General features: G+C 36.2%; 1 protein-coding gene across 3 annotated transcripts in view; it reads left to right on the top strand.

Annotated features, from left to right (window-relative positions):
• The first annotated feature begins 3341 nt into the window (after positions 1-3341).
• CCDC152 (coiled-coil domain containing 152) overlaps positions 3342-11223 on the top strand; it is a 58332-nt gene continuing 50450 nt past the window's right edge. For 2 of the 3 annotated variants that reach the window (XM_074386212.1, XM_074386219.1), the window contains exons 1-3: positions 3342-5226; positions 7627-7715; positions 10368-10473. In XM_074386212.1, coding sequence (XP_074242313.1) covers positions 7629-7715; positions 10368-10473 — 193 coding nt within the window. In that variant the 5' untranslated portion in view covers positions 3342-5226; positions 7627-7628. The remainder of the gene's footprint in view (positions 5227-7626; positions 7716-10367; positions 10474-11223) is intronic. The other variant, XM_074386205.1, reaches the window with a different exon arrangement.

The raw sequence follows: 11223 nt of genomic DNA, 5'->3' as shown, positions 1-11223 counted from the left end.
TTTTTCCAAAGTGGCTATAATTATGACCTTCCTGTATTTACCCCCTTTGCAGTTCCTGCCATCAATAGATGGAGTCTGTTCCTTCATTACTTGAATCTGGGTGACCTTGTACCCTGCTTTTATCAATAGAATGTGTGGAAGTTGCTGTTGGCCAGTGTTGAACCTGGTCCTCTGGAGTAGGTGTTCCCAACCCCCACACCACGGACTGGTACTTGTCAGTGGCCCGTTAGGAACAGGGCTACACAGCAGAAGGTGAGCGGCAAGCGAGGAAATGAGGCTTCATCTGTATTTACAGCCACTCCTCAGTGCTCACATTACCACCTGAGCTCCACCTCCTGTCAGCTCAGTGGTTGGCATTAGATTCTCACAGGAGTGCAAACCCTGTTGTGAACTGTGCATGCAAGGGATCTAGGTTGTGCACTCCTTATGCGAATCTAATTCCTGATGATTTGTCACTGTCTCCTGTCACCCCCAGATGGAACCATCTAGTTGCAGAGAAGTAAGTTTGGTGATTCCCCCTGATTCTACATTATGGTGAGTTGTATACTTATTCATTATATATTACAATATAATAATAAAAGTAATGAAGTGCATAATAAATGTTTTGTGCTTGAATCATTTTGAGACAATCCCCCCAATCCCAGTCTGTGGAAAATGTGTCTTCCAAGAAACCAGTCCCTGGTACCAAAAAGGTTGGGAATCACTGTTCTAGAGAGCCTTGCATGTCTCTGATTTCTTTCTTGGGATGAATAAACTCCCTAAGAACAAGACTGGCTGAGCCTGCTGCAGGATGAGAGACCAAGTGGAAAAATGACAAGAGTCATCCCAACTAAGGCTCCAGAGACTGAGAGCCCAGCCATGATCAGTAAAACTAGGGAAGCCATTTACCTGACCAATAGCTAACCACAGATGCATTAAGAACTCAACCAAGACTAGAAAAATTGCCTAACTGAACCCATTTTAAATTGCTGACCTTAAATAGTGTGAGCTAAATAAATGATTGTTTCAAAGCACTGCATTTTAGAGTGGTTTATTGTTTCACAATAGCTTGCTGATATAGGAATTAGCATTGTTCATTGGTTCATTTTTTCTTTCATTCAACAAATACTTCTGATAAAAATGAGACCTGAAGGGTACATTAAAACTGTGAGCTGTGGCTAAAATGTTAGCTATGGGCTAGCATTTTAATTTACTCTTAAAATCTCACTTTTATCTTATCTACCCAGAGACTGCTCTCAATCACTATATCTAGAGTACCTCCCACTCAATTTTAAAATCAATATCATAGATTTGTATTTCTTTGCACTTATTGCAATTGTATGTATAGGTAATTTACTCATTTATTACCTATTTCCCTTTTTAACTATAAGTCCTCTCAGGTCAGGGGCCACATCTGTTTTGTTTATTCGTAGTTTTCTCATAAACCTAAGGACATAGTTGGTGCTCAACAAGTATTTCTTGAATAAATAAATGTGTAAGTACTGATAATCTTTAAAAAGCAAAGGAAAAAGCTCCAAAAACTTTGTACGTAGAAGATCAATGCTTTTCAAACATTTATATGCTCATGAATCACCTGGTAATCTTGTTAAAATGCGGACTCTGATTTAGTAGTTATGGGACAGAGTCAGAGACTGCATTTTTACAAGCTCGCAGATGATGCCCATGTTGCTGGTGCAGAGACCACACTTTGAATAGAAGGAGCCTAAACCATGATTCATTATGATTGCCATTTCCGATCCAATCTAGCCTTTTTCATAGAGATACTTTGAAAATGTCTTTAAAAGCTCATTTCTGCCTTTACTCTCAGGCTAATATTGAGGAAATTGCCTATTAAATTATCCAGTGCCACCTATATGAATCTTGATGTGAAAAATCAATAAATTAGAGTCAAGGAAAACTGTTCCTCCTGAGAAACTTGTATATTTTCCCCTCTTTTACAAAAATAAATAAATAAACTATGTACTTAAGCCTGTATCCTTTTTTATTCCAACCATCAGGAAATTCAAAGCCAAATTTGTGGCAGAAATACAAAAACTTTATAGACCTACAGGCCAGTGTGTTTGGGTTTATATTCTCTACTGCTCTTCACTTCAATTTCTAATTTATATTTCACCTTGTGTAGGTTTTTTTCCTCTATGTAGCATTTTATAGATTAATATTCATGGAAATGAAGGTGAGCTGAAATTTCAGCAACTGGTGAATTTGATTCAACAGACAAGAAACATGGCCTGAACAGAGGTAAGAATATTGAGAGAGTTAAATAATAGGGTTGAAACAGAGGGCTCAATAGATTAGCCAAGCCACTTATAAACATTTGCTGTGATGTGGGAGCAACACCATAATATTTCGTTGTTATAATACACTGGTGATAGTAACTAAAATAATCAAGTGAGATTCCAATGCCAGAGCAATATTGCCAATAACACATCCTAGATTTCAATCCTCTGCTGGTTTCTCCTTTGAGACTGTAAGCTTCAAGGCAAAAGGAGAGTTTCTTAATTGTCTTTGCTCTTAGTGCCTAGAACTGCAGTAGCTGATCTTTTGTAAGTACTTAATATTTTAGAATGAATTAATGAGTGAAGTTCTTTTCAATCTAAAAAAATCAGTGTATCACTCATTTTAAGATCTTTATGTGCATAAATCTGTAGCTTCTGATGGTTTTCAACTGCCTAGGTACATATGTGTTTCTCTTCCAAATCAGAGTATTTTTAATGGATTCCAGTGTTACTTTCTTTGTTAGTATAACATAATAATGTGATTTGTTTCTCTCTTTTGGTTTTCTGGGCAGTTTTAATATATATATTCAATAAATCATTGATCAATCAGAAAATAAATATTTTATTTTTCCCAACTTTTAAGCTTGAGGGTTTGCTACATGGGTAAACTATATGTTGCTAAGATGTGGTGTATAGATGATTCCACATCCAAGTAGTGAGCAAAAATGAATATTTTCTGAGCAAATACTTGATAAATTCTGTCTCTCAGTGGATGATACCTGAAGAATAAGACTGTAAATATAAGTGTGAAAGGCATTCACTTTTTAAAGATGAAAAGGAAAGTTCATTTAGTTTCTCATTGAAAGACATACTTTGAACCTACTAGGATTCTTTTTTTAAAAAATGCTAACATCTATAAACTGGAAGAGAAACTTATGACAAATTCTAAACTAGAAAAATTAAGCTAAACTTTATAATTTATTCCTGATGTGTTGGTTCATTTCTATTTTCTATATGTTAGGCTCTATGAATAAATATATACACATATATACGTGTATATATATATACACACACACACACACATATATATATATATATATATATATATATATTACATTCCAACTTTCTTAGTCTCTACATCCCAAAATCATTAAATAGTCAAAGCCTCTGTATTCAAATGTTGGAACATCTAGAAGATTTGAAAGTACAGATGAGGCAGGGGATCTAGGGAGCTGCCTCTCTGCCTTACACATTCTAATCACCACATATTTTCAAAGGACTCTTGAATTTTGCCAAAGATGGCCTGTGTGGACCTTAATACACACACACACACACACACACACACACACACACACATTTATATATAGATATATATGCACACATACATATATGTATGTGTATATATATATATGTATATATTTAAAGAAAATAGAGTTTATTCCCCTAAGTAATCAATAATAAATATAGCAAAAGAGGTAATACAGCAATTAAAACAGTGTTAACAAATGCCGCAGAAGGCTAGTGTGTTCCATAAAGGAAAGGTAGGTCACAGCTGATTTATATGATCAGTGAATGACTCATGGAGAAGGTAGAATTTTAGCATTTAAGTCACATGAAACATTTTATATGTGCTAATTGGATAGAACCAGCAATTTGGCCTGGTCATTTTTAATATTTCTATGTGTTGCTACTAACGTTAGGGAAAGCTTATTTGAGCAGCAGAGTGAAGACTACACTCCACATTTTCTACTTTAATATAATTTTCTTGCCAGTATGTTATACTACCTTTCAACTAGTAAAGTATGGGTTATCATATTGCTGTTTATGTTTTTCCACTTGCCAAATTTTGGATTCCATAGAAAAATCACATTAGCAAAAATAAACCTCCCATCACCCACTCAGAAAAAAAAAAAAAAAAACAGATGAAGCAAAGTTGGCAGTGGATTCATTTTCAAACTATTACTGAACAACATTCAAAAATTCTAATAATTAACATTTCTGAACACTCACTTTAAGTAAGGATCTCCATTAAGCACCTTCTAAATTCATCACTTTGTTTAATCATCACAACCACCTTGAGACATTAATTTATTTATTTACTTATTTATTTATTGACTGAGTTCTTGCTGTGTCAGGTAGGGCTGGAGTGCAATGGTAAAATCTCGGCTCGCTGCAACCTCTGCCTCCTGGATTCCAGCAATTGTCCTGCCTCAGCCTCCCAAGTGGCTGAGATTACAGGTGCCCTTCACCATGTCCTGCTAATTTTTGTATTTTTAGTAGCAGAGACGCAGCAGGGGTGGGGGGACCGGCAGGCACGGGGGGCCATGTTGGCCAGGTTGGTCTCTAACTCCTAAACTCAGGTGATCCACCCAGCTCAGCCTCTCAAAGTGCTGGAATTACAGGCATAAGCCACTGCGCCTGGCCAAGGCAGGCTTTATTATTAATCTCTTACACAGATAAAGACACTTAGTCGTGTATAATTAAAAACTTACCCACTATCACCCACGGAAAAAGAGAAGAGTTGTGGTCTGAATCCACACAAGAGCCCGTGCCCTTAATCACTAAGCTAGCAAAATAGAACTCTGTAAATGGGAAACCATATCTATTAACTGGCTCTAGCATTTTAAAAGCCAATTTTATAAGTTACAGGAATATATATGGATTACTATTTATTCAGTGGCGTTGACTCACAATTCAAAACACCCAGTGCACCCAATGTGATTTATTCTTTGGATAGGGGAAACAATTATTGATCTGGTGTTGATTCATGTTCTAGAAACCATATGAAAATACCTAAGCAGCAGCAGATGCTGAGGGGAGCTGGGACCAAGTTGGTAAGAACTGCTGGTAGTGGGAGCACCAGCAGAGGGCACAGGGCGGGTCCAGAGGAAGTCGGGCCCCTTGTTAGGGGATCCGGCTTCCGGAGGAGGGGACAGCATTCAGGGGCGGACCAGGCCCCCGAGGAGGTAGAGAGGCAAGGGAGACTGCGGGAAACTGAGGGCCACGGCAGGTATGCTCCAAGCTCTTAATTGACGTTTCGAAATTCCCGCTTCTCTCACATCCGCGGGTCCTCGGCCCGCATCCTTTATTTTTACTAGGCCTCTAGGGACACTAGAAAGCATTCGAAGCTCCCGCTGTCTCCGTAGAGATGCTTTTCTTCATATCTCCTTACAGTGCTCTGGGTCCACACAAGTTGTTGTCTCAGAAACTTCTCTCACATCTGCGGGTCCTCGGCCCCCTTCGTTTATTTCTGCTAGGTCCCTAAGGACACTAGGATGCCGCGGAGGGAGCCAGGGGACCCAGGCTTCAGGACTGAGAGTGAATTCTTGAGGGGAAGTGAGGAGGGGAGAAGAGGAAGTGACCGGAGCGTGGGGCAGGCGAGCGAGCGGCGAAGGACCAACTGCAGGTGTCGGGCAGAGGACGAGCCCCAGGACTCAAGGCAGCAGACAGGAGGCCACGGAAGGAAACGGGACTGCCACTCTCCTGTGGGGATGGGTGAAACCAGCAGGCAAAAGGACAGAGAAGGAAATGGGACTGTCATTTGCCTATGGGGACGGTTGAAGCTGAGCCTGGAAAGTCACAAATCAGTCTCTGCTGCTTACGAAGGAATTTGACAAGGACTGAATCACCAGCTTGTCACCTAATCTCGCCAGGCAAGACGGTATTCACTGAAAGGGCCTTGACCTGGGAAATCAGAAGATCAGACAATGAAGATATATAGAAATGAATTTCCTGGCTCTGCCAGTATGACAAAAGGGATATCATGCAATGATAGCAAATAGAATATTAGTGATGGTTTTATAAGGAAATAACAGGGTCTTATTTGGGGGAAGGAGTTAAGAGAAAATCAAGCTCAAATATAAATGCATTTATTTCAAGAGCCAGATTCTGAGACACAACCCTAGTAAAACCTTGTTTGTGTAAAAGGTTAGGTACCAAAAAAAGAAGTTGGAGGTGGAGAGATTTTGCATTAACAACTTCAGAGTACCATACAGCACTGTTAAAGAATAACAGTACTATCAAATAGCAATTATTTTTAATTTTACTCCAAAAGGAATTTTGCTGTATTGTGAGGGGATATTACAAATATTTTTCTGCTGTAAGGATCAAGTTTTAACTATTTAAGAGATTTTATATATAGTTGTACTTACATATTTCATACATAAGATAATAGTTGCTAATGCAAAATAATATTTCAAAAGAAGATAATTAGATATCTTGATGAAGTAACATTGTCAAGCAATGCCTGTTTTAGCTAACTTCTTTATAAACATTAGTATGCCTCCAAATTGCTTTGAGTAGCTATATGAGGAATTTTACCTAACATTTTACTTTGGACTAGTTAACACTTTCACATACCATACATTGGCTCATGTTTTTTCCTCAGCCTAACATGGCTGAACTTCAAACTTCTGTTTTCCCTTTCTTCTTTGCCAGAGAAGAATCTAACGACAAATGTCTCATACTTGTTTACATTACATCTGACGATGTAAACTCATCTAGTCAGAATAGATAAATTGACTTTTGCAAAGTAGCCAGCATTTACATTCTGGGATTCTGAAGAATTTCTTAAGATTGGTTTCATAGGACTAAAACTGAAACTCTTATTCTTTAGCAATTAGTTGGCAATCCTCAAAGGTTAATCTTATTCAAAATTACAAGGCAACAGAAATGCAGAGAGATTGCTTTGAGTACATTGATTTTATATGTCTTTTATTTAGCAGTTTACCAAACAAAATGTAAGAAATAAGCATATCAGCAGAAAATATTTGTGACATGATAGTTAAACAAATATTTTTAACATCTTAATAATTACAGTTAAAAGTCATGCCTCAGATTTAATATTGCATTAGATTTTAATGCATTAAAGAAACAAATCTAAATAAGTCAACTGGAGTGTGGGTGGTAAGGATTTGGAAAAGACAATGCATTTGACCACTGTTTTTTGTTGTGTGGGTGTGTTGTTGTTTTTTCTGAGATGGAGTTTCGCTCTTGTTGCCCAGGCTGGAGTGTAATGACACAATCTCAGCTCACCACAACCTCTGCCTCCAGATTCAAGCAATTCTCCTGCCTCAGCCTCCCAAGTAACTGGGATTACAGGGCATGTGCCACCATACCTGGCCAATTTTGTATTTTTTTAGTAGAGACAGGGTTTCTCCATGTTGGTCAGACTGGTCTCAAACTCCCAACCTCAGGTGATCTGCCGGCCTCAGCCTCCCAAAGTGCTAAAATTATAGGCATGAGCCTGACCACTGTTAATATTGGTTATAACAAAAATTCTCTGAATGCAATAGAGCCCAAGTAGATGCCCTATGTGTAGAATACAGAAACGTTAGTGTTTGAGCTATGACCACTTTTGTGGTGCTTTAGAATTATTTATTTAACACTATCTACTGTTTATTACTTGCAGGCATGGACCAAAGCAGTGAAGCATGTGTGAAAAAGATTAGCAGTGTGAATCTTGACAAACTTATAAATGACTTCTCACAGATAGAAAAGGTATGTAAAGATAGAAAACTATTGTAATATATAGGGGAACATGGAACAGATTTTGCCAAGGGAAGAAGTTGGGAAGAAAGAAAAATGTACCAAAAAATGATCAGGGTAATAATATATTTTGCTACGCTCTTCTCTTTCATTTTAAAAATCCATGTTTCAAATACATCTGGCTTTGACTTATTTGTACTAATGCATCAAAATGTCCCTAGGACAGGGGAATAAATAATTTATGTACTTTTGCCGAAGTTAAACAGAAACTACATAAAGTAGTCCCTCTTATCTGAGGTTTTGCTTTCTATAGTTTCACCCACCTGAGGTCAACAGCGGTCCAAAAATATTAAATGGGAAAGTCCCAAAATAAATAATTCATAAATTTTAAATTCTGCACCATTCTGAGTAGCATAAGGAAATCTTTCATTGTCTTTCTCAGTCCTGCCTAGGACATGATTTATCCTTTTGACCAGTGTATCCATGTTGTATAGGCCAATTGTCTGTTAATCACTTGGTAGCCATCTCAGTTATCTGAAGAGTGAGTACAGTACAATAAGATAATTTCAGAGAGACCACATTCATGTACCTTTTATTACAGTATATTATGGTTGTTCTATTTTATTATTAGTTATTATTGTTCATCTCTTACTGTGCCTAATTTATAAATTAAACTTTATCATAGTTAAATTTGTAGAGGTAAAAACATTACAGAGTTCAGTACTATCTGAGGTTTCAGGCATCCACTGGAGGTCATCAAATCTATCTCTCTATGGATAAAGGGGGATTGCTGTACTTGAAAACCTAGGTTGTCCATAATCTCAGGAATGGTTTTAGTAAACATTGAAGTAGATGTATATTTCATAATCTGTTATTATAGCTGCTCATTTTTTAGTATTTCCTATTCTATCTGTTCCCTTTTCCTTCTCTTTTGCCTAAAAGCAAAGCGATTTAAAGTCTGTCTCTCTGAGTCTGGACCAATGGTAGACCAAACCCACAAGTGTATATTGGGGTTTTCCTCCCTCCTTTGCCTTCAATAGCTATTGAAAAATGTAGGTGGTTAAATGAAAGAAGGGGAACGACTTTGCGAAGCAAGGGTGGGAAGGAGAGTACTACTTATCTCTGTTTTCTCTTCTTTTGTGATAATTATTTTCTATTTCTTCTTTTCTTCAGCACACACACACACACACACACACACACACAAATGTCATAATGAAATAATTTTTATGATCATAGGTATTTTAAGGTAACATTATGAGCATTTTTTAAACAATAAATTTAAGTGTTCTTAACCAAGTGATTCTTAGCATAATAGAGAGAAGAGAAAGGAATAAGAAGCATTTTTTGGTGAGAAAGGAATTAATGCAATGATTTTGGAAATTAATTTGGAAATATCTGTTATAGTCTTAAACATTTTAAATAAGATATAATTGTTAATTTTTGAGGGGATGATGGTATTGTGGCCATATTTTGAAAGAATCATCTCTTGGAGATACATATGAATGGAAATATTAACAGATGAAATAACATAAGGTCAGAGAGTTGCTTTGAGATCAATTCAAAAGTGATGAGACTAGGTTAGTGGGTAGAGATATATAGATTACATAAGACTGTTCGTGAATTGGTTTTGAAGCTGTTTGAAGAGTATATGGAGGCTTATGATAACTATTCACAAAGATATTGAAGAGATATGGTTAAGAATCTTTATTCATTACAAAAATTAGAATATGGCCTCTCTTTTTCTCTCTCTCTCTGTCTTAATAAGAGACTGGTTAAATAAATTACAGCATATTCAAAAATGAAATTCAAATATAGCTGTTAAAAAGAATGAGGTAGATCTATGTGTGCTTACATGACAAAATCTTCCAGATAATAGTACTAAGTGGAACAGCCAAGGTGCAGAACAGAATATAATATGATTTTTTCTATATCTGTACAGTCATAAAATAGTTTGAAACATATATAAGGAATCGTTAACCATGGGACTGAGAGTTGAATAGTTGGAAAGAAAGTAGTTCTACCGTAGTTAGAAAGAAAGTCGTTCAAGTTAGGTCATATTTTTACTTTTCATTTATAACTAATAATCTGTTTTAATATTTTACCATGTTACTTTTTAATTTGAAAATAAATTGGGAAGTGGGCTTATTTTAAATACAGTCATATATTGCTCAATGACAAGGATATGTTCTGAGAAATGCATTATTAGGCAATTTTGTCATTGTGTGAACATTATAGAGTATATTTACATAAACCTAAATGGTGTAGCCTACTACACACTTAGGCTTTATGGTATAGCTATAGCCTATTGCTCCTAGGCTACAAACCTATACAGCATGTTACTGTACTGAATATTGGAAGCAATTATAACATAATGGTAAGTATTTGTAGACCTAAACATAGAAAAAGTATAGTAAATATATGGTATAAAAGTTAAAATTGGTACACCTGTATAGGGCAGCTCCATTATAATCTTGTGGCACCACTATTATATATGCAGTCTGTTCTTGATCAAAATATCATTATGCAGTACATGACTATATACATATTTTGTTATTAGACTTTCAGATATTAAGTGGTTTGTATTTTCATTAGTCTTTATTACTTAATAAAGAATTAAATTAGCAGCATTGATTTGTTAATAATATGTAATTATTTCTTTGACAGAAAATGATAGAAACCAACGGAAGGAACAATATACTGGATATTCAGTTGGAAAAGACTAACTGTTTATTAAAAGTGATGCAAGCAAAGGAAGTCTCAATTAAAGAAGGTTAGTTATTTGCTGCCTAAGAAATGCTAATTCTAATAAAAGTGCTTTTTAGTACTACAGTAATTAATAATTACATCATATGTTTGTAAAGTGTTTTAAGTCCACATAGAACTTTCCAGACTATCATCTCATTTTTATCCTTATTATAGCTCTGAAAGACTTGTAAGACTGATGTTATTACTCTGCCTCACTAGTGAAGAAACAAAGAATGAGAGAAGTTAAGTAACTTTCTGATGCCACTCAACTAAGAAATGGCCAACTGAAATCTCAATACAGGCTCTAAAAGCAGTGGGAAAAAATTAAATTTGAATTTCTACCTTAAAATTACATCAAAATAAATGTCACTTGTGTCAAAAATTTGTGTTAAAAATAAAGCTGTACACATATATTGATTGCCTCTGCCAACTGAGAGGGCCTAGAGGCAATAATGCTCCACTAACATTGAACATACCTGGTTCCCAGATCTTGGTTCCTTAGACTGTTCTCTAGTAAAAGGAACCAAGGATTTTTTGGGACATGGATGATTATAAGACTGAGGCAGGAAATATACATGATAAGCCTCAAGCATCTTGTAAGGCCAGAAAGTAAGAAAGTTCTCGAAAAAAAAAAAAAACAACAACAACAAAATACCCCACATTGATGGGAGTCTGTTAAAAGGGAGACAAAGCCATCTGAAAGGGCAGTCGACAGCCAAAGCTGGAACAACATGAGATAGCCCAAAGTATAAAATAAACATCTATGAATCCTTAC

This window comes from Saimiri boliviensis, chromosome 1, assembly GCF_048565385.1.
Source record: "Saimiri boliviensis isolate mSaiBol1 chromosome 1, mSaiBol1.pri, whole genome shotgun sequence".
NCBI lineage: Eukaryota > Metazoa > Chordata > Mammalia > Primates > Cebidae > Saimiri > Saimiri boliviensis.
This window is presented reverse-complemented; position numbering and strand designations above follow the sequence as displayed.